The following is a 22,766-nucleotide window of genomic DNA, read 5'->3' as shown; positions in this document are numbered from 1 at the left end:
GCTTATGTGTGGGACTGTTTTCTTAGTAATTGTTTTTCCCAAAATGCTGAACTATTCCTTAAATTTTTTGTCAAATCAAAAAAGCAGTTTAAGAATCTGAATCAAGAAAAAATCTCTCAGCCACGTTTAAATGGAGTCTTTAATTTCAAGGCACTTACTACACATTTCAGTTCATATTAGAAATATTTGGACTGACATGAAAACGGGACATTAACATATCCACCTGTTAAGAATGAAACCTTGATGCTCGCGCCAGTCTGTCATATCTGAACATAGAGTACATCGATGCAAACAACATCCTTCTTGGATAAATAAACCACACACAGTGAGCACATGTTCTCGGGCGAAGAGAAGAAGACGCTTCCTGCTTCCGTCTGATGAGAAGCTACGAGCTGCTTTTCACCTGCAGGTCACTGCAGTTCTGTCTATTGAAGTGAATCCACAGGTTCATAAGTTGCAGATTTTGACTTGCATTAATAAAAGTCACGCTGCATTCACAGTAGAACAGGGAAAAAAAGGACTTCTTAATAAATGATGTATTATAAATACCTGAACTTCCTGTTATATATTAATGAATGAATATTACTCATCCCCTAAAGCCTTGTATATCAGGTTCCTGTTTTTCTCCTTTATACCACACAATAACCAGTATAACGTGTCCTTCACTGTTTGCTGTTTCCATCAGTATTCATGTCTGGTTGAGCTGCCAATACAGTAACTGAGACATAGTTAAAGGGTCAGTTCACCCAAATCCCAAATAAACAAATGTCTTCAATCATCTCTAGTTGTATCCAGCCATTTTTAAATATCTGTCTTTGGAGATTTCTGCCTCCACTCCACGGATCCTCATTTGCAAAGCTGGAATAATGACATTATTTAAATCGCTGCAGTTTGACCTGATGGTTGCACGAGAGGATCGCTTCATTACGCAGGGTTCATCGTCAGGGGATCATGAACGTCTGAACCAAGTGTTGTGGCAATACATCAAGCAGATATGTTTTTATTTCACCAGATATAAGTGATAAATTTGACTTGAGAGTCAGTGGGATTCATCCTCAGGGGAACACGAAGGTCTGAACAAAGTTTCGCTTCAGTCCATCCAGTTACTGCTGATATGTTTCAGTCCCCAGGAATACGAACACCTGACTGTCGACAGTTTTCATGTGAAATACACTGAAGAAAAAGTCCCAGTGGAAATGAATCATATGGGTGGAGGCAGAAATCTGAAACCCGGATAAATAAAATGAAAACCTTCTGCGTGGACAGATTCGACCAGAGTGAGTGAGGATGTTGAACCGTCTGAACCGGCCTTTTAATAAAAAAATAAAATGTTTGTAGTCCGTCCGTTTTCATGGTGCAGCAGAGCCGGACGCCCTCGCTGCTGTGAGAACAAGCTGTTCCTCTTTTTCTCGCTTCTCTTCACACGTTTGGCTCCGAGTTGTGCCGTTCAAGTTTCGTAACCTCCCTCACTTCTGTCGCTCTGTTTCTTCGTGCGCTTTGAGGAACGTGAAGCGCCACAAACGTTTCCCTCGCAGCAGGTCACAGCAGGTTGACCTTCGCCACCACTTGCTTGCAGCCTGTCTGGGAATACTCGTGCCCCCCCACAGCGGGGTAATATTCAATCTCCCCTGCGAGCCGCTCTATGTTGGTATGATCCGGGTAGAACCCCTCTCGAGTCATTTCATCCAGGAAGCACTCCATCACGTGACCTTTCTCCAGAAGGCCCAGAGGTAAGATGTCCGCCTCCGTCCACAGCGAGTGAAGCTTCTTCAGAGTGCTGCGTAATATCGGAGTCAGCTCTTTGACGAGATTACTATGACGACCGGACGCCGTCATCGTCATAGAAATACTCGAGGAGTTGTGTAGCATATGTTTGGTGATGTGCGCGTGGCCCAGGTTGCTCAGGAACAGGTAGATAGCGTTCAGGTATTCGTTGGACTGTTTGGAGGCCACCAGCTGCCACAGCGCGTCCAGGATCTCGTCGTGCATGTGCTCGGCCTCGTCGAAGATGAAGAGCGGGATCTTCTCCTCCTCCTCGGCGCGTTCCACCATCCCCGAGATGAGAGCGGAGAGCTCGCGGGCGCACTGCAGGGCGTCGGCCTCCTGGGGGCAGTGGTGCAGGACGTAGTACTGCAGCACCAGCGTCTCCCCCACCACGGAGCGGAAGTGTCCCGCCAGGAGGCGTCCCAGGTGGCTCTTGCCCACGCCGCTGGGGCCGTGCAGGGAAACCACCAGGGGCTTGTTGTGGACATAGGTGGACAGGTAGTCCTTCAGGTGGGACAGCAGACCCTCCACCGCCCCCTGCTGTCCAAACACCTCCCTCCTCAGCGTCTTCTCCAGCCCCTCCAGGTCGTATCTGAGCACGTGGTCGTCTAGGTTCTCGATGGCGTTGTACACCTGGAAACAGACGAGTGACACGTGTTAAGAAGAGCAGCTTTATTACCGCCCAGACCTCCGGGGGCTCTGGAAGCCACCAGGTTCCCTCCGCATCATCTGAATCTACATCGTTTGATTAATTGTGAATTTATCAGAAATCTGAAATCTGGTTTGAAGACCTCAGTTGTTTTAGTTCATATTGAGCTTCAGCTCAGAGAGACCGACTGATGGCGCTGGAACAGACACCAACAGCTCGTCTTTAACGTGCTCACAACATGTTACGTCTTCAGAAGCTGCTTAGAATTAATATGTTAATTTGTAAATGTTATGGATTTCGGACACTTGATGAATAAACAAATAAAACATTTTGGAGTCCACTTGTTTATTGGTTGTCTCTACTAATGCACCGTGTCGTCTGTGCAGACCTTCTCTTTTCTTTGGAAACGTAGTGTTCAGAGGAAACGGCTCCAGTCCAAGTGTATTTCCACTCAGCTGCAGACGTTATCAGACTACAACAGGAAATACACTCAGATCCATTTCAAATGTTTGTGTTTGAAGATGCTGAATAAAGGATTTTGCTGTGTGATGCACGTGGCATCAAAGCAAGTATCATGGCCGGGTCAGGCCCCTGGACAGAGTGGCACCTCAGGGTGAGAGTTAATGATCCACCTGAGGGTTAAACAGAAAGATATACTTCCATCCCGCATGAAGTCTGACATGACCGAGCATGTAGACCCTGCGTACTTCTGTCACACAGGAGCTGAGGATAAAACCGACTCCTGCAGCCAAAGTTATAAGAATTCATCCTGCGAGGGAAACATGAATGAGTGTGCAAAGTTTTATGGCAATCCATCCAATGATCGTTGAGACATTTCACTCAAAACTACAAAATTCATCCTTAGTGGCTCTAAAGGGAGAAGTCGGGATCACAAAGTCTAACCCTTTTTTTTGAAAAAAATATTGCATATAGTGAAATGGTGATAAAATAACCTCATATATTACTGTCATAAAGACAAAATAGCAGAAGATATTTGGTGAATAAAGAATCAAATATTGAAGAAGAGTTGTGCAAAATGTTTTAAAGAGTCACTTAACACCCTCTAAATATCTTGTTTTTGCTGATTTAACTTCTTGCCTTAATGCTGTGATGTAGAAGTGTACTCCAAGGCGTGTCAGTACACGATGACATCACCGGAGGGGTGGGGGAGGGGGGGTATTCATGTCATGTGGGATGGATGGTAGAGATTGGGAAGATTTACATCATGTAACTGTAACTGGAAAGTCAGATATATCGGAGCTTTCAGGACAATCACTCAGCAAAGTGGAAACAGGCTTTGAACCATAGAGGGCATCAGAGCTCTGCTTTTAAACCTGCTGTTCAAAGTTACTCTTTAACCGTCACGGCTGCCTGGTCGTGACCGTCTGCAGATATTTCACACACTTCACCTGCAGGAAGACGATGGCACAGAGCAGGTACAGGCAATATTTGGCTCGGCTCTGCTCCTGCTTCGGCGGGACTCTCCGCTGCCCTCCGTTGGGAAACATCACCCGCCTCCTCTTCCTCCTCTTTTTCCTCTGAGGACGGAGGACGACAGGGCGGGGATGGAGGAAGGGGTGAGGGCGTCGAAGGTGAAGATTTTGGGGCTGGTTCGCGCCGGAGCCCCTGAGAAGGTCACCGCTCCGTCCAGCCCGAGCGCCATCTCCTGCCGCCGCTTCTTCAGGGCCTGGTACTTCTGTTTGATGCGTATGACGGCGCGCAGAGAGGAGGAGAAGGAGGACAGACTGTGGACCGTACTGTCCCTCTGGTTGTCATCTCTGTCTCCTTCCCCCTCCATCTCCCCCTCCATCTCCCCCTCCATCTCCCCCTCCATCTCTCCCTCCATCTCTCCCTCTGTTTGAGAGGCAGAGGAGCTGCTGTCCTGGTCACTCATCTGCAGGGAGAGAGAAGAGGACTCTTTACAACTACTCGCATGTAAAAGGTGTCACCGACCCACAGAGAAAATAACCTGACTCTGCAGGAAAGCAACACAATCTTTGAAGCGCCGCCAACTTCAGAAAACAGCCGCCTGCTGCAGGAAACATGGAGGATGAGAGCGAATTCTGCAGGACGGGAAACCAAAACAACGAGCTGAAAGAGGCCGAGATTCACCGTAGAAAAAAAGGAGCTTTGTTAAGTTTGAGAAAATTCTTCAAGGGGCATCACCATGGTTTCTCAGCTTGGGCTTATGGGAAATGTAGGCATGAATGTTTTTGGTCGTCAACACATTGTAGTTTTAAATCTGACTGAATCTTAAGTGGCTGTTTGAAGTTGTTGTATAATGTGTTAATTAGTTAACTTTAAAGGTGCTAGTAAACAGATTTTTGACATTTGGTTTTGACAGCTGTTTCCCACTGTTTCCAGTCTTTATGCTAAACATATTTATTTTTAATGTAAATAGCAAGACAAGGAGTTTGACTGTTGGCAGCCGAACACAATAAAAGTTTTACAACTCTCACCATGCTTCCTTTCTGCTATCTCTCTGTTCCTCAACATCTGCAGCTTTCGCCCCGAGGCAGCGGCGGTAACCACCGACTGACGGCAGGATCCAGATCGCTTCATCATACTATCAAGTCGTGGGATCAGAGACAGCGCAGCTTTGTGTAAATTTTGGGATCCAAGCAACTGACAGCTGCATATAATTTACAGATGTTTGGAAAGTGATTCCAGACAAAGGCCGTGTGTGAGAGATACCTGCAGCCGAGGCCGCTTCCAAACAAATCCCTGATAAGATCGCAGCTCAGATTGCTTTTGATAAGTGTCTCTTTTTTGTTCTATCAGTAGAAATCTTATTATTTAATCTTTTATACCGTCATGTGATGAGCTACTGCTGCTGTACTTCCACACTGACACTTTTCCATCTACAGAGCTGCTGTTTCCCTCAAACATGATATTCAAATCAAGCCAAAAATATGTCGTCTATAAATGTTCCTGCAGAAAGAGGGAAGAGCTGGTCCTGTGCATAATATCTTAATAATATCACGAGCATTTACATGTTACATAATCTTACAATACACTTTGCAAAAATTCCCTTAAATTATTTTAAATAACAGTTGTGGTTTCTGATTGAAACACCTCAGATAATGTATCTTCAATAATTAAAAATTCACATTAATCAAGTCAGTTTGCAGAAACAGGGTCAGTCTGCAGAGTTATACAACACTCTTGTCTTGGCGTTCAACAGCACACAGGGTGAGTTTCTGTTTTTTTGGGCGGGGGGTTTTACTGAAAAGGAGGAACTATCAGTTACACCCAGTGGTGGTCAGGTCAAGAAGAACAATGTGCTACATACACAACACATTCAGTACTTACTGCTCAACGAGAAACCTATCTTATAGTAAATGTATTTCTGTTCCTGGCACAGCAGGGGAGGAAGTAACAGCACTTATTCCAGTGAAAACTGAGCTATGTGTTTGCAGTGTGAGCCTGACATCAGAGTTCAAAATTACTCTTGGCACAGAAACGCCGTCACTTCTGGTAAAGTTGCAGAATATGTCTGTCAAACCCCCTTTTTTTTCCTCTTTGACTTCAGCACACAAGAATTCAGCGCAGCACACAGGGGGGAGAGAGGAAGACGGTATCAGCGCTTTATCTGCCTCTCTGTTGTCTTTTCATAGGAAAGAGACCACAGAGACCTGAGAGGATCAGCTGCATACCAGGCATTTTACAGCACTTTAACACTTTGATGTTAAACAGAAATCCCTGGTCAGTGAACCTGCACCAACATGCACGTACTGGGCTGAAAACACACAGATAACACACAAGGTGGAGGTCAGCGGCTTTCTACAAATGTTGTCTTCTTTTCTTTTTTTTTTTTGTTGGAGTTTCACTGATGTTTCACACAGATCAGAGACAGGTACTGACAGGAACCAAAGCAGTGTATGTAAAGCAATGAGAGAGGGAGAAAAATGTGACTGAAAACTGAGAGGTGAAGATAAAAGACATGCAAGGGGAACAGAGAGTTTGCTTACCTTGAAACGTGGCTCAAATCTTTGAGTAGAGGAAGGACTCTTGTGCAGGTTTAGTCCATAGTTCAGGAGCAGAGTCAGCAGAGAAGAGCTCCACACAGCCGGCCGCTCTACTCAGGAAGAGCCCTCCTATCTGTCTATCTTACCTCCAAACCCTGTGCTCAACCATCTGCAGGCTCCTCCTCTTTCCTCCTCTTTAATTCTCTCATTCTTCGTTTCCAGTTTCTGCTGCCTTTTGTTTTTTTTTTAAAGGGTGTGACACATTATTTAACCCTGGGTTCATTCAACAGCTAGAGAGTTTACACCATCTCTTCAGGCACTTAACAGTGTTTTTCTTTTTCATCATCTTAACAGGTGGAAATAAAATCCAAACTTTAAAAGAAAATAAAAGAAAAAATGTTTTGCGTTTAACGCCACATTCCTTTGATCTGTGCTAACGCTGTAACACTGCTGGAAGTTTCTCAGGGTCCAAAAAGTGTTTGTGTGTCACTTATCACCACACAGGAAACACGACTTATCGCAGCTTATCGCAAAATAAACAAAACAAAAAACAAAAAACAAAAATGTGCTGATGCATCTTCAGACTACATTATGTAATTAACCTAATGCATTTAAAGGAGTAGTTAATAAAATAACTGCTTATTCATTAGAGTTAGTTAGAAGATTGATCCCACTCTCATGTTGCTACACATGAAGCTAAAGCTAGCATACAGCTAGCTTAGGTTAGCATCAAGACTGGGAGCCGAAGGAAATAGCTAGCTAGCATGTTATATACATTTATAATATATTGAATGCAAAAAAAAAAGAAATAAAAAACAACAGTTAACTATTTTCCGGGGGGGGGGGGGGGGGGGGGTTATGTACTGGACTGTTATATAACATGTTGATTAGTGAGCTTTAGATGATGCTAGTAGATTATGTTGTTCATGCTAAGATAAGGTTAAACGTTGTAGCTTCCTGGCTAAGCTATCCTGCTGTAGCTATTTAATTTTAATTTGAACAGTTTTACTCAACAACATGAGTAAGTGCATGTCACAAAATTTAATCCAATTTTAGATACTTTACACTACATCATCCTTTTACTCCACTACATTTATTTAGCAGATGTACCTTACTTTCCGTTGTAATTTAGTATTTCTATATTGTTGTATTGGTGTCTTTACTTAAATAATGGACTCTAAAAAACTAGAGTGAAAACATTGAATTGGTGCCATTTACTGGTTGAAACGTGACAGAATTGAGAAGGTGGGTCTTTGATTGGAGGAAAAAAAAATGTGTTTAAAAATACCAAAAAGGAAAATGAATGAGAAACTATTTTGTTGATCAATTCATCATTTTAGTCATTTTCCAAGCAAAAAATACCAAAAAATGTCCCTTTCTGTCTAATATGATAGTAAACTGATGATTTTGGGCAAAAAAAGCATTTGAAATACGTCACTTTAGGCTGCTGGAGATTGTGATCAGCTTTTTATGAAGAAAACGATTCATCCATAGAAATAAATAGACTGGAAATTGCAGCCGTATGATTGAGTGGGTGTACAGACATTAAAGGGCCGTGCCTTCGATATAAATAGAAAACAGAGGTGTGGTATTATGTTTGCATAAGGTACGATTTGCCTGCGATGACACATCTAAAAATAAAGCTTTCTGTATCATGCATGCTTGAGCTGATAACTTCACCTAGTATTTGGTTTTAAGGGACCGTCACATTCATAAAACCTGACCGTCTGGTTACGGTTTGCAGATCACAGTGAGTAATGCTTCAGAGAAGAGTTACTGTGAGTAGATGGTGTGAAAAGGCAGTTATCAGATTGTGTCAAAAAAGGAGGCCTGAACTTTTTCTCATCTTTCAGTGTATTTGTCAGAGCTGTCTGGAGGGGAAGGTGCAGTTCCCCCCCAACACAGTTTACTTTGAACGAGCTGCTGGAAGTAAACTGTTAATGTTGTAGTGAGGAGAGGAGGAATTAGTCATGTATGACAACACGCTTGTTACCGGCGGTAAAAAGTAAATCAGGCCTCAGTTGTCTGAACCGCTACAGCGATGATGAAAGCTGCACGCTGACGCTGCAGAAAGGAATTAATTCATCCTAGCTTGATGCACGGGGTGTTAAGTCTGTTTCCCACAGCTAGTACGTCTCTAAACCACAATGTGATTTGCATCCGTTTCACTTTTACACCTCATCAGTTCAACTATTAAACTACAGAGTAATTTAAACAACTTTTAGAAAACATTTTATTGAATTCTGGAGCATGAAAACTGAGCAGTACTATGACCAAAACACATGTACACACGTGTTCTCAGACACAAGCCACATCTTCTTTTTCTTGTTTATTGATGTAGGCAGTGTAACAGTACAAACTACACTAAGAAACTACAAATCAGTTCTTTCCAGGTAGTATAAAGTGACAGCTGCTCTCTGGCACGTTGGATATAAACTTCAGCTCCCTCCCACCGTCCTCTTTACCAAGTAGTTCATCATTCGGGGAAATCTGCTCATGAGCTTTCTCGCTAAAAACTCTCATGTCTGCACGTTAAATACGAAGCTTCATCCTGGAGATTATTAGCTCAGCACATCATAACGACTGGAAACAGAGCGAGTGATTCTCTAACTTTTAGCTAATAAGCACATGTGCCCAGATGTTTAGCATCTCTTCAAGCTAAAAGAACCTCTTGCAAATTCTACCTCTGGAGTGGAACTGGTCTTTTGAGCCAAGTTATTTAACATTCAACACCGTACATCTTAATTAAGGCCTTTCGGATCCATCTAAAGCTTTTACATGCTATTTGAAATGTTAAACTAACAAAAAAAAAATAAAAAATAAAAGCACAAAATACTTTAAAAGGAGTGAACAGAGCCACTTCATCACGTGACATGCTGCTTCGTCTACACGCCGACCCTTCGCTCACTTCCTCCCCTCCTTCACAAAGGGTCGTATCTTCAAGGTCAGAGGTCACGCCAGTGTTTTCTAAATAAGTTGCGAGGCCGGTGCTTTGTACACAGGACAGATGTGCAGGTTCACACCTCACACAGCGGGGAATAACCTTTCAACCGAAACATCCGTTCATTATTTATGATTAACAACACCACAACCTCAAAACAGAACCATCACAAGTCAGAGAGAGAGTACGAAGGTTTCAGGAGCAAAAGCGAAAGATCAGAGAACATTTACAACTGTGGTCTCTGTTCGTCTCACTAAATATTCAGTTTAGGATCATTGCAACAGAAGTTTTTACATGTGAGACGTTCAGACAAGAAAATGTTCAGATTATTATTTTTTTTACTTAAAAAAAATGATTCAATTAACAAGAACAATTAATGCGTGATTTTGTCAAGTTACTAATTGATTAATTGACCAATTGTTGCAGCTCTAGCTATAAGCATGTGTCACGTATAGAGAAAAAGTGAACGTACAACTCAGTGGTCACTTTATTAGGTACACCTGTGCAGTGTAATGTAATTCCACACAACAGCTCCGCCATAAGTTTATGTGTAAATGTGTAAATTATTACAGAGGTCACAGTTAAAGATGGTGGTGTTGTTGTTTTTTGGTCCTTTACATCCACATTAGAAAACACCTGATTATAATCCAGTCCAGTACAACAGCATCAGCAGCTGTGAACCTCAGTGATCAAGATAAAAACAACTCAACATTGTACAGGTGTACCTAATAAAAAGGCCACTGAGTGTATATTTTGTATGTAAACTGTATGTAATCTGTAAAGTAACGACAACTGTTAATGAATGAATTAGTGAATGTAATGGAGTGAGAGGAACGACGTATTTTCACTGAAACGCAGCAAAAAAATATTCAAGTACAAGAACCTCAGACTGACGCTGAAGAGCAGAACTTAAACAACTTATTGAGAGTTTTCACAAAAACCTAATTGCAGCCGGTTGCGTTCAGGTGTTACAACTGAGGTGTGTAGGGGGCGTGTCCTGTGCAGTCAGCCTCATCAAAGCCGATAGTTTATTGGTCATTTTGATGATTCGTATTCTAAGATCAGCTTCAAACACATTTACAATTCAAATTGGGTGTTTTTCTTCCTCCTATTCACAAATGCGTGAACTTTTTACTCCACTGTCCTCTCAGATACTTCCTGGCTGTAGCACTCCCTGCGGTTGACTCTCCCCTGGTTGGGAATCACTGACTTAGGAGGAACAGGAAGTATATTTACCTTTTTTTTTTTTTTTTACCACCTAACAAAGCTTCCTGGCAGTGAGCACCAGCTTCTGCTCCTGGACTTTCCAGGGTCGAGTAAACTGCACTGAAAAGTAAAACGCCACATGGCAAATCCACGTTTCTCCTCCATCTCTTCAACCTTTGACATCCTGAGTAGTTTTCAATGGAAACTATTAAAAATGATGTTGAAAAGAACAAAAACAAAAAATTCAGCATTTTACTTAAGCACAGACACAAAAAAAAAACAAAAAAAAATGAGATGAGCCTAAAAGGATTCTGGGAAAAACAAAACAAAACTTTACACAAAGCAAAACTCATTAACCTCCCAGCTTCTCTCTGCCCAGCGCTCACATGTAAAAAGAGGAAATATAAAGATGGCGAACAGACTTTGTTAACAACAACCATCACACGGAGTCAGACTGGGCACAAATGATCAATTCTGATCAGATAAATAACAATTATGACCAAAATAGATACTCTTCAAATGTGGAAACAGCAGAATATATTTATAATCACGTAGATGTTGAATATGTTTGGGAACCACAAAGGGTCGTCGTGTCTTTAATGAGTGAGAAATCCACTTCTCTCCTCTCGTAGGAGCGACATTAAGTTAAAAGGTGTAAAACTGAGCAGGTAAATATCAGCACTGTTTACTCTTCAACAAGTCGAGTGTGAAATGTCAAGTCTTCGTTTGTCCTCCGAGAGCTTTCTGGTGAACCACGAACAAGCAGACACATGTTAATCAATGAACGGCCGTGGACATGTGCCCACACCGAGAGGTGGCCGTAGTTTTCTAGTGCTTTCCTGCAGACTTTAAACGCCGCCTACTTCCTCTTCCTGCCGCGGCCTCTCCTGCCTCTGCCGGAGGAAGGGCCCGCCCCCGCCGAGCCCAGAGCGCCGTCCGCCGGGCTGGCTGCGATGTTGATCTGTCCTTCCTGGATCTCGCTGCGAGCCTCCGGAGGAAGGTGTTCGATCTGCTGCTGCGTCTCCAGATAAAACATGACGTCTCTGAGCTGCTCCTGCAGTTCTCCTATCGTCTCGTCCTTACGGTCTCCTATAGACCAAACAAACACGTGTATGATATATTATAAAGAAGTAGAGTTAACGATGACGTTGTGTGTTTGTGTCACCTGATGAACCTCAGCCACTGCTCCCTCTCTCTGAGCTCTGTGTTTGGTCTCCACCAGCTCCTGAGGGAAATCTCTGTCTCTTTAGCTGCTAAATGCTGCACTGTGTTCAGCTGCTCTCTGACTGAGTGTCTGCTGTTTGCTGCTGAGCAGGAAGTTTTCAGAGGTTTTACAGCAGTGACCAGAACAGTCACGTTGTGTCCGGACAGATGAACCATGAGCTGAAACTCCCTGTAAAGCGCCGTGAGGCTGAGCTGCAGGTTCAGCTGATGATTCTCCGTCGGTTCATCACGACCACTCACTGTTTCCACGCATCGATTCCAGCCGCTTTAATGCCTCATAAAGAAAAATCACCCAGTTACTGACGGATGCAGTCGGCTCCCTCAGCTTCTAAAAACTTGCTTGAAATTTTACAGAATTTGTACAACCCATCCTGCCGGCCTCCGGGTCGTGCCTCTACACAGCTGTGTCAATTTCCTGTCTATGCAACAGCCTGAGATAAACATTTAGACATGAGATAAGCTGCACAAAGCCTGAGGAAACCTATACAACATAAATATCAAAAAGGTGTGAAACTGTGAAATATGAAATCATCCATCTCATGACCGAGCTGGTGTAGAGTTTCTAACGCACTGCTTGATTTTGTTTTTAGACAGCTATGATCGGCCGGTGGATCTACACCGACAGAGAAGGCGTCACCACGGCTGCAGAGACACAGAAACACACATGATAAAGTTGTACTTCTTCTGCTTCTGTGTAGCAACACCCGAGATGGTGAAACACTCCAAGTGATGCAAACTCTGAGAACTTACACAAAAATACTCAACACCACAGAAAACCAGAGGCCGCTGAAGCCGCCGTGTCGGAGTCTGTGTCCGGCTGAGATCATTGACAGATTGAAGCTAATCACTGATAGGATAAATATCGGCGCGTGTGTCAGCTGATAAGCAACGTGAAACCCTGCTAACACGTTAGACTGAGACATCTCGGGGCTTTAACAACACTGTTGGTTCATGACGTCTGTTTGTCTTTTTGTTTTCTTTAACAAGGATCAACAGTGAATTAGAAATGTTTCTTCTCCTCTCAAATATCAGCATCAGCCTCAAAACCCAAACATCTAGACAAAAGAATCGCTGTCCCTCGGCCAAGAAAAGCTCCCTGGATTCAAATAATAAGAAGCTGAACTGTGAGGAAAAACGTGCGAGAACTGTGAAGCTGGTGACAAATGAGAACCGGACGTTTCTGAGCTCCGAGTGTCGAATGATGCACAAAATAAAAACCGGCTTTAAAGAAACAAAAACATCTGGAGAATCACTTCCTTTTCTTTACAGTCAACGTGATACAAACAACAATGATTAATCGCTCGTCGTGTTGACTCGAGCTGAAAAATGTCTGACCCATGAGTGTAACCATAACATCGCTCGCCTCAACCTACAGTCGCTTTCAATTAGATCAGTCGAGTTCATGTTGATGTGAACAACAGGAAACCAGCGCTAATTATAAGCTGCTTCGCTTCTGCTCCGACAGTAAATTTAGAAATTAATCTTCTAACATTTCTGCAAAGGCTGGGGGTTAAACTTTCAAACCCCTCTTATCAAAACAAGGGAAATGGTACAGTATGTGTGTGTGTGTGTGTGTGTGTGGGTGTGTGTGTTTCTTCCACATAAACACAGCGCACATGCACCAGTCTGTTTAGACAATCCTCATCCTCGGAGCCGACTGAAGCTCAGGGAAAATACAGGTATGTCTAAACTGCAGACGCAGGATTTCCATTCAAAACTCAAACCTGACATTTACGTCGCCCTCAGGCCAAGTGGTGATGGAAACACGCAGAGCTTCACCACGTTTTAAACACACAGACACACACACACACACACACACACAATTAGAGAAACTGGGGTTTTGTTGATTAAGCGACAGGATTAATGGACTGAAGCCGATTCAAAGGCTCCTCTCACAACTTCATGATCTTGTTTTCGTGTTTCTTTTATTCTGTCCGCCTCCTGTATAAACAGCTGTATAACCCTCCATGCAGTTCCTGTTTACCTGCAGAAAGTCACTTCTCTCAGCTACAGACACGGCGTTCTGTGGAGCTGCAATTTGTTTATGATTTGCAAATGTTACTGTCTGAATGAGGAACTACTCTCTAACTGCGGGACCCGACCCTTCCAGCTTCAGGCTCTTTTCTCTTTGGCAGTATCGACATGTTTCCAAAGCATTGTGCACGTTACTGTGGCCCATTCTTCCTGTTGTTGTGGATCCTTCAGTGTGGCGACCTATTTGTTTGGCGTCAGCAACAATAGGTGACACAAACGTGTCAATGAGCAGCTGATTGGAAACCAGCGACAGACGAGCTGATTGAGACAGGAAATGTCCCGAGTAGAGGAGCGGTATCTCGGCTGCATTGCTTGTTACCTAACCAGCAGTTTTTGTCATTGATGTGAAGTAGCTCCCTAGCTCCCTCCCTCCCTCCCTCCCTCCCTCCCTCCCTCCCTCCTTCCTTCCTTCCTTCCTTCCTTCCTTCCTTCCTTCCTTCATTCACATATTTTGTTAAACTCTTACATTAACAAACTTCTGCTGTTCTGTACAAAAACTTTCAGCAGCAGCTTCTCGTGTTTAGCCGGCGCCGACAGTCGGCAGTTATAAAGCCAAACGTCAGCTGCAGCGGGTCAAATCAGCTGTTCTCTGATCAATGTCAAAAATCGATCAGTAACTTCATGACGGCACAAAATGGAACTCATCTGTGGTCTGGAGTGAAGTGCTCTCTGCAGTATGAACTCCACCGAAGGTTGTTTGAAAATAAGCTGTGCAACGTGTGGAGGGAAAAACGATGCGACTGATCACGTCACGTTCAATTCAGGAGTCGCAGCCTCTGATAATCAAACGTTATTAGTTATGAATCGTGAGCGTTTGGATTACGTAAGGTGTGGGAGGTGTTGGAGGTGTTGGAGGTGCGGGAGGTGGTGGAGGTGTTGGAGGTGCGGGAGGTGTTGGAGGTGTTGGAGGTGCGCTGCGTCAGATTTCTACACTTGTTATTTATGTCAGATTCATGTTGTGATCGACAGGATCAACCTGGACAGGAACCAGGATCAGATCCCTGAGAACACATGACTCTGTCATCATGAAAGCTGTACAGCTGTACAACCCCCCCCCCCCCCCCCACACACACACACACACACACACACACTCACCGCTCTCTTTTCCTTTGCGCTCCTCCTCCGCCAGCTGGGACTGCAGCTGCGTCTGATTGGCTCTCAGACAGCGGTTCATCTCCTGCTCCTCCTTCAGCTCCTGGCTCAGCTTCACCACTCGGCCGTTAAGCTGAGTGTACCTCAACACACAAACACAATGGAGCCGTGATTTCACCAGAACCGTAACTTTCCGTTTTGACAGGAGGTATTTGGACTCGTCACAACAGGACGAGAACAGGTGGAACTAATAACGTCGGTGTGGTGAACCAGGCTGAACATTACGACTGCTGGACACAGCGCTGTGCTAAGGTTTTAGATGTTTAGGTGTCTGACTGGTAATAATGCGACTTTAGTGGCTGTGACTGTGTTTTATAATTGTTTTATATTGTTTTTATGAGATATTGTTTTATGTCACTTGAGGACCTGTGCTTCGCCGTCCCAGTTAAAAAGCTGCAGTGATTCTGAAATGATGCACCGGTCTGTAACAGTGTTGAATACTGGGAATTAAGATGATGATTTCTGCATGCACAGTCAAGGATCCGGCCGAACCCTAACCATCAGCCACGGGGACGACCCTCCCTCCTCTTTTGGTGCCTCACAAATAAAGTTAATTATCATTATTAAAAACAAAACTCATTAACGTTTGCAGGTATAGTCCGACGTTAATTTTCTTAGTTTCTTACCACAACTTTTCTGTTACTGTTTAGGTGTTTGTTTTTTTACATCAGGTAAATGAAGCATAAATTTGTAAATGTAAATTTTGCATGTGGCTTAATCAGAAATTGCAGCACAACACATCCAATTTCTTCACAGACATTTCGGCTTCTCGTAGCAAGAAAAGATGTAAGTGACTGGTTTTCTGTCTGTAGTTTTCACTGGAATGACTTACTCAGTAAGTTTTACCGAGTCATTGTTAACAAACGTAATTCATAATGCAGAGGAAGGGGTGTTACATTTCCTGGAAGGAAGAATATTGCTCACTCGGTGGTTTACCGATGAACCCACAACATGCTCACAAACCTACACGGAAGATGTAACGTCGGTCGGCACCTACTTTTTCTCCATGACCTGCTTCTCTTTGGTTATTTCTCCCAACCGCTGCTCCAAGTTATCACAGCGCTCCAAGGTTTCTTTAAATTTCGCCTTCATGTTGTTTATCTGAGGGGAACACACACACACACACACACACACACACGGAAAAGTCAGAGGAAACACATGTGTGCACAGGATGACATGACGAGATGAAATCAGCTGGTTAATGTGCTGTCAGTCGGTACCTCCTCGGCCGTCTCCTTCTCCAGGTGAACGATCTTATTCTCCCAGTAAATCCTCTGAGACTCCAGCTGACTCGTCAGCAGGTACGAGTACTGCACACACACACGGAGCGTTAGTCACAGCGGTTCGGTGTTGACCCAGCAAACGAAAGCAACGAGGAGGAAAATACTCACCTCTAGTTGGAGTGCATCAATTTTCTCAGCTTGACATATGTCTCCCTCACATTCATACTGCACCATCTTCCCATCAGTCTTACTGGCCACCAGCCGATGCACGTAGTTATCTACCGTGACACGCAGCAGATCAGACACGGGCAGCTGAGTCAGCGTCTTAAAACACTCCACAAACATCAATCAATCAACTGAAATTTAACTGGCATTTTAAAAATAGGTTAATTGTGTTGCTGTTTTTTTTTTTTTTTTTTTATGCAATCAACTTTGAATCTCATCTTGAAACACGGACGAGTCCTTCAACACAGTCCAGCACAAATCAGACGAGCAGCTTCTGTCTATTTTTATGATCTTGCTTTATATTAACTATACTTTGCTTTTACTTGATATAGTTTTTATTCCTTTTATTCTTTTTCTGTTTTTTAAAACTGTTTTTAATATTGTTTTATTGCCCTTTTATTTATTAGGTTATATTGCCCCTTGTTTCTTCTGCTATTACCAATGTTTTTGATTTTAATTCTTCTGTGAAGCACTTTGAGCTGCAATTATCATTATTATTATTATTATTATTATTATTATTAAAGTCCTAATGGGAATCAAATCCATGACAGCTCAGCGTCTCCATCTGTTCATCAAGATCGTCTGATATTATCGAAGCTCCAGAACGAATCAAGAGGTGAGACTGATTTACTGCTGACTGTGTCTGCTGGATGTGCTAGTAGACAACAGCTTGCTAACAGGTTAGCCACAGCAGCTGTGTCAGGTTATAGTTCACTAGACTGTCTCTGCCTTTTTTTGTTGTTGGTATCTTTCTGCCCTCTAGTGGCCACAGTTGCTTAAAGCAACAATAACAGCTATAAATTCTCAGTAACAACTGTAATCTTGTAATTAACTATCACAGGGTCAATACAGACCATAAATGAACTATAGTGTTGCTACAGAGACGCCCAGGTCTACAGGTCATATGTTTGTTTGGTACAGACCTCAACAAAAATTACATCATCATCATTTTTATATATTTTTTTCCAGTGAAAATGAAAGGAAAAAAAAATTCATCATGAATTATATTAAAACATCTGTCGAAAATAATCACAATGTGATTTTTTGGTAAAACTTTACAATAAAACGACCCTTATAAAGGATTTACAAATGGTTTATAATTAGGTTATAAATTCACTGTTAACACTTTATAAATAAAAACAATGATAAACAAGTTATAGCAGTTTTTTAATCTGACTAACAAATTACTACCATTTATAACTGTTAAAAGGAGCCTTATTGTGAAGTGTAAAACACCTCAGCATTTATTAATGAGTTACTAGAAGGCTCCTTTTACTAGTTATAAATAATAATAACTCATTAATAAACACTGGATGATGGAGAAAACAAAGAAAACTCAGTAACTAATGAGATATGAGGTTTAACAGTACAGATTAAGTCTTATTGTGAAGAGGTACTAATCTAAAACAGATTCATACCTCCTGCGTAGTCCCACACACGGTGGTTGGTGAGCTGCATTGCGTAGGTGTGCTGCGTTTCCTCAAAGTGCTTGTAGGCATGCCGGCTGACGTAGCGGCCGCAACCGATGTGGCCGCAGATCAAACAAATCCACAGGTTCTGCAGAGAGAGAGAGAGAGAGAGAGAGAGAGAAGGAGAGAGAGAGAGAGAACAGCAAAAGTGTGACGAGAGTTTAAACTGAACTTTACAAAATGAAAAGTGAATCCACAGACGACCAGCAGACAGAGACTGATGTCACTTACCTCCTGCACGCCACACTCGAAGCACTTGTTCTCTTCAACCGGCTCTGGTGTTTGGCAGTACCTGCACACGGGACACCTGGAAACAGAGCACACATCTCTCTATTGTCACACGTGTGCGCGCTCGTCCTTTGTCAGAACACATGTGAGGAGGAGGAGGACAAAAACAAACAACACATGACGTGAAGCCTGGAGAAATAACCAGTGGACGGAGAATCAGGTGACGCAGCATGTGACTGTCATTAGTGAGGAGGTCCCTTTAGCTACGTGGTTGTAGATCAGTCTTATTTTTAAACTGAACATCACACGGATACAAAGAGTGTCACAGATGAAGGTCAGAGCTGATTTTTAGTCACATTTCCTGTTAAAATAAGGTCAGAATCAGGCTCATCTCTAAAGTCCTGTTTTCTCCACATATTTCTGCCGATAGTAATTCCAGAAAGCAAATATCAAGTAGAGTAAATGACTGGGAGCGGCCAGAATAACGTGGGAGAATTTAACAGTATGTAGGAAACACAGGGTTTCTTGGTGATCCCGGGGGTGTGTGTGTGTGTGTGTGTGTGTGTAAGTGTGTGTGTGAGTGTGTGTGTTTGTGTAACTCACGAGGCATCTTCCCACCGCTGGAGACACTGGCTGTGAAAGCTGTGGTTACAGAGAGTGGTGAGGATGCCGTTGACCGACTCGTCCATTCTCTCCAGGCACACGGTGCACTTCGGCAGCTCCGTCAGCTCCATCACCGGCAGACTGGCTCCCTGAGGAGGAGGGGGGGGGGGGTTAGAGGAAGTAAACCATGTGCTACGTGGGGTCAAAGGTCAAAGATTTTCAATCCTGAACAAACACTGCAGGATCGACTCCACTGAGTTCTTCCTTTGCTCTGGCTGAAAATGCATTTTGATTAGTATTAATATAGAAACTGGAACCTGCTTTGGACCCACAATGCACCTGTTACCAGAGATAACTGTAAGTTTAAGACACGGATCACATCTTGAGAATAAATCATGTGATCTGTATCTAACGACAGAATAATGGAGCCATTACCTCGTCAGACTTTATAACCTCTGCCCGCTCCACATAGACCAGTTGGCACACTGCGTCCTCTATGGAGTTGAACTGGCGGCCATTACACGCTGTGTAGAAACTGTCTGCGTCTGCCTAAACAGAGACAGGGAGGAAAACAGCAGCGTTATGACACGTTATGTTATAACTACAGCAGCTTTAGAGGCAAGAACCCGCACATACAACACAACAGCTGAAATCCCACAGCCTGCTCGTCAATCTAAGAACGAATAATTGGTCCCTTCAGTAACAGATCCAGCTTTTGGTCCATGGGCTTCATTGGTCCTCATTCTATGTAGTTCACATTTATTTAGTTTCCTCCTCCTCATCTCGCCAAGACGACCACCAAATGTTTTTTACTTCCATCATGTGCAACTCACTCTCTGACAAACTCTGGCGCCTGATGCTGAGAACAGACGATAAACCCACTCTTTCTTTAATCTTGTCAGTGAGGTTGTGTTGGACCTTACCTGAGTACAAAACTTAATCAGCACCATGTACTGGTTCGGAGTGGAGTCCCTTATGATCTTCATATGCTCCATAACATCATTAAACGGCGCGAGGAGCTTCATGAGGTCATGGCTGGTCATGGTCGCCGGGACAGTCAGGATACAGACCATGGCGCTGCGTCTCACATCTTCAGTCAGTGACGTCATTTTGCTGCAACAAGAGAAAAACAAATATACATCCCACGTCAAAGCAGCTGCGGACTTCTGGAGTGATGAATATACATGTGAGGTGTGGCTCACTTGGTCTTGTAGAGGTGCATGATGCCATAGATGATCTCCACAGAGGGGTTTCCACTGAAGAACGAGATCTGGTCTGGGAGCTGTTTGGAGGGGGAGTCTGGAGCAGCGCCCGTCGCTGCACTGTCGTCCTGTGAAGCCTCCTGACCGTCTGCTTCAGTCTTTACAGCCTGAAGTTCACTGGTCTGCTCCGTCTGCTCCGCTTCACCTCCTCCTTTATCTGGAGGAGAAGTTCAGTAGTTTCACATCTGTAATTCTCGTCTTTAAAAAGGGTAAACATGGTAATATATGTCATATCTTTGAAAAGACATGAAAACACCAAAACCCACAATGTGATAGTTTCACAATACTTTGACTTCTCTATCTTCACTGCGGCTCTCAGCTCCAAATGTATTGGTTCCTTCCTTAAATAGTGTAAATGTACTGTCACAAATACAGCAGCGTGTTGAAGTTTTAGGGACTTTAGATGTTTAGATTCTTCTTTATCACACTGGAGAATCAAAGAGGCGTCTGATCAGCTGCAGGTTCATTCTGCAGCTGAGTCCAAACAAACAGTCACAGAGAAATATCTTCAGAGAAGAGCAAGGAGTCGTAAAAAGACGGTCTAGCTCCAACATCATGGGGTCAGTGTGGGATCACATGAAGAGACATACGACACAGACTAAATCACAGAACACAGCTATGGCTCAGTAATCTCCTCAAACAGCTGACCGCTGCAGTTTTTAGCAAAAGTTTCTTAAACAGGTGTAAATTGGGCATTTGTTGGGGACTATTTTCAATGGCGGATTAAACTAACACTCATTTTAGTTAAAAAGACAGACTTAAAACCAGATGCCAAAAAGAACACTGCAGTGTATATGGAATAGAGACAAAATAAACTCCAGTGTGCGTGTTCATCTTCACATTATCGTGCCATAAACATAATCTACAACAATCGCCCCTCTTATGATCATATAATCAAGGAATTAAAGTTTTGGACAGGAAGACGATAAAATCTCACCACTGCCATGTTCTTCAGAAATTAAATATCTTACGTTTTGATCATTTCATTAAATTTGCAAATGTTCACCTCATCTTTTAACGCCTACATAACCAGGCTGTTATGCTCAGTGAGCTGGTGGTTCCTGGCTCAGGGACATGAGGTGCATCCACGGAGAACTGTAGGAAATTTGCGTTGTTTTATATGTATATTAGTGTTGAGTTCAATAAATAAATATATCTGCATCTTAATTACATTTCATATAAAATATTCGGTTTGTTCCTGGTAATTCCAGCTCCTGAGGCTTTCACAAGCAAGATGAGATATTGTAAACTCTCCAGTGTGTTGTGGGTCTACCCTGGGGTCTCCTTCCAGCCTGATCAGATTCTGATCAGATGCCTGAACCACCTCAACTGGCTCCTCTTTCTTTTCGTAAAGCAGTGGCTTCGCTCCTCACTCCCCCTGGATGTCTGAGCTCCTCACCCCTTTTTTCTATAAGGCTTGGTTTCAGAGCATCCTGCAACATGTGTGTCTTACCTGGGCTGGGTTCAAAGGTTTCTATAACCATGTCCCCCATGGCTCTGCTGCCAATGTGTTGGTGCAGTACAGCTGCTCTTTCCAGCTCGGTCTTTCCACTGAGAGTGTGTCTGGCTAAACCCAGAGCTCTGTCCTGCAGCTCCTCCTCTGACATGCCTTCAACTGTAAGACAAAAAAAAAAAAAAAAAACAGAGTCAGACCGGTGGTTTTCTCTGAGCTCTCACTGACAAACTGGACCATAGAGTGTCCCAGCACCACGGACACACCTTTACTCACACCTGTGTTGTCATGCAGCTCTAGTTTAGATTGGTTCAATAGCTACTGAATTGGCTAACAGTAGATATCAGTGTCTGTCATCATGGTTAGCTTAGCCCGGCTAACTCCACACAAAAGCAGCGACTTTATAATGTTAACGTGACTCACCGGCTGAGTACTGGAACCCCTGTGGAAAGGGAGACTGGTCGGCTAACTCCAAACGGATAACAACCAGCGACACACTCATGTGTTATGACGGAAACTGCCACTTTCACGGAGAACAAAACAACCCGGTGACAGTTAGCTAAGCTAAAGCAGGTCCACACAGCTAACGCGCTGATTAGCTAAGTTTAACCAGCCGAAGAAAAAAGCCCTTAAGTTACAACAGCGTGTTAGTCATACTGTTTTTGTCTTCGCCGCCCGTAAACACATTTTCTGTCTTAAAGCTAAGCCACATTAGCTAGCTATGACTTAAGCTAGCTCCTAACTGTGTGTTCACAGCTGTCTCTATGACGCTCTTCTTCACACACAAAAATAAGGAGCGGGCATGAACCAGAGGTGTGTTGCTGCCACCTACAGGAAGTAACCCGGTACTGCGGGAGCCGTTACACAGGTTTATGTAAAATACAGTACAATAAAAATACAAAAAAAAAAAAAATCCCTGTAGAAATTTTGAACGTGAACAGGTGTCACTCAAAGAGCCTTTTTAAAGCTGTCACGACTGGGCAAAATAACCTCACACTGCTGGTTTCAAACACAAATGTGTCCCCACAACCACTGCAAGACATGTACACACACACACACACACACACACACACACACACACTCTAACAGATCTGTAATAAAGCAATACCATTGTGGGTCTTTGTGTTTTTAACAAAGGACCTGGCTGGTGCGTCACAAATGACTGAACATCAGCTTCAATTTTCTTCCCCTCAGACTCAAAACCCTTTTCAAGCTGTTGTAACTCAGAAACAAAAATCTCCAAGGAACTCTTTTGCTGAGCTGGGTTTCTTTGGTCCACAGAACAAGCCGATCACTACAGGTTCTTTCATGGGAACACTCAGCAGCAGAACCAAGGATGGGCCACAGTTGCAGACTAGAGCTCTT

The 22,766-nt window shown here is 43.4% G+C and overlaps 2 protein-coding genes across 2 annotated transcripts; both read right to left on the bottom strand.

The window, feature by feature from the left end:
* Positions 1–121: 121 nt before the first annotated feature.
* Positions 122–6,892, bottom strand: tor4aa (torsin family 4, member Aa). Its single transcript, XM_056403494.1, is given in 4 exon segments — positions 122–2,397; positions 3,823–3,995; positions 3,998–4,307; positions 6,385–6,892. Coding segments are annotated over 3 exon segments (1,341 nt in total). The 5' UTR covers positions 6,385–6,892; the 3' UTR covers positions 122–1,539.
* Positions 6,893–8,596: 1,704 nt separating this feature from the next.
* Positions 8,597–22,172, bottom strand: brap (BRCA1 associated protein). The gene is made up of 13 exons (XM_056404026.1): positions 21,825–22,172; positions 21,402–21,563; positions 19,889–20,105; positions 19,610–19,799; positions 19,122–19,235; positions 18,687–18,835; positions 18,087–18,162; positions 17,805–17,943; positions 16,330–16,439; positions 16,159–16,248; positions 15,936–16,039; positions 14,882–15,021; positions 8,597–11,617 (listed from the first exon to the last, which is right to left on the bottom strand). The coding sequence occupies exons 1-13, from the start codon at positions 21,901–21,903 to the stop codon at positions 11,388–11,390; spliced, it is 1,800 nt and encodes a 599-aa protein (XP_056260001.1). The 5' UTR covers positions 21,904–22,172; the 3' UTR covers positions 8,597–11,387.
* Positions 22,173–22,766: the final 594 nt, after the last annotated feature.

The sequence above is a fragment of the Seriola aureovittata genome, chromosome 18, assembly GCF_021018895.1.
Source record: "Seriola aureovittata isolate HTS-2021-v1 ecotype China chromosome 18, ASM2101889v1, whole genome shotgun sequence".
Lineage (NCBI taxonomy): Eukaryota > Metazoa > Chordata > Actinopteri > Carangiformes > Carangidae > Seriola > Seriola aureovittata.
Note: the sequence above shows the minus strand (reverse complement) of the source record. Positions and strands in the feature narration are given on the sequence as shown.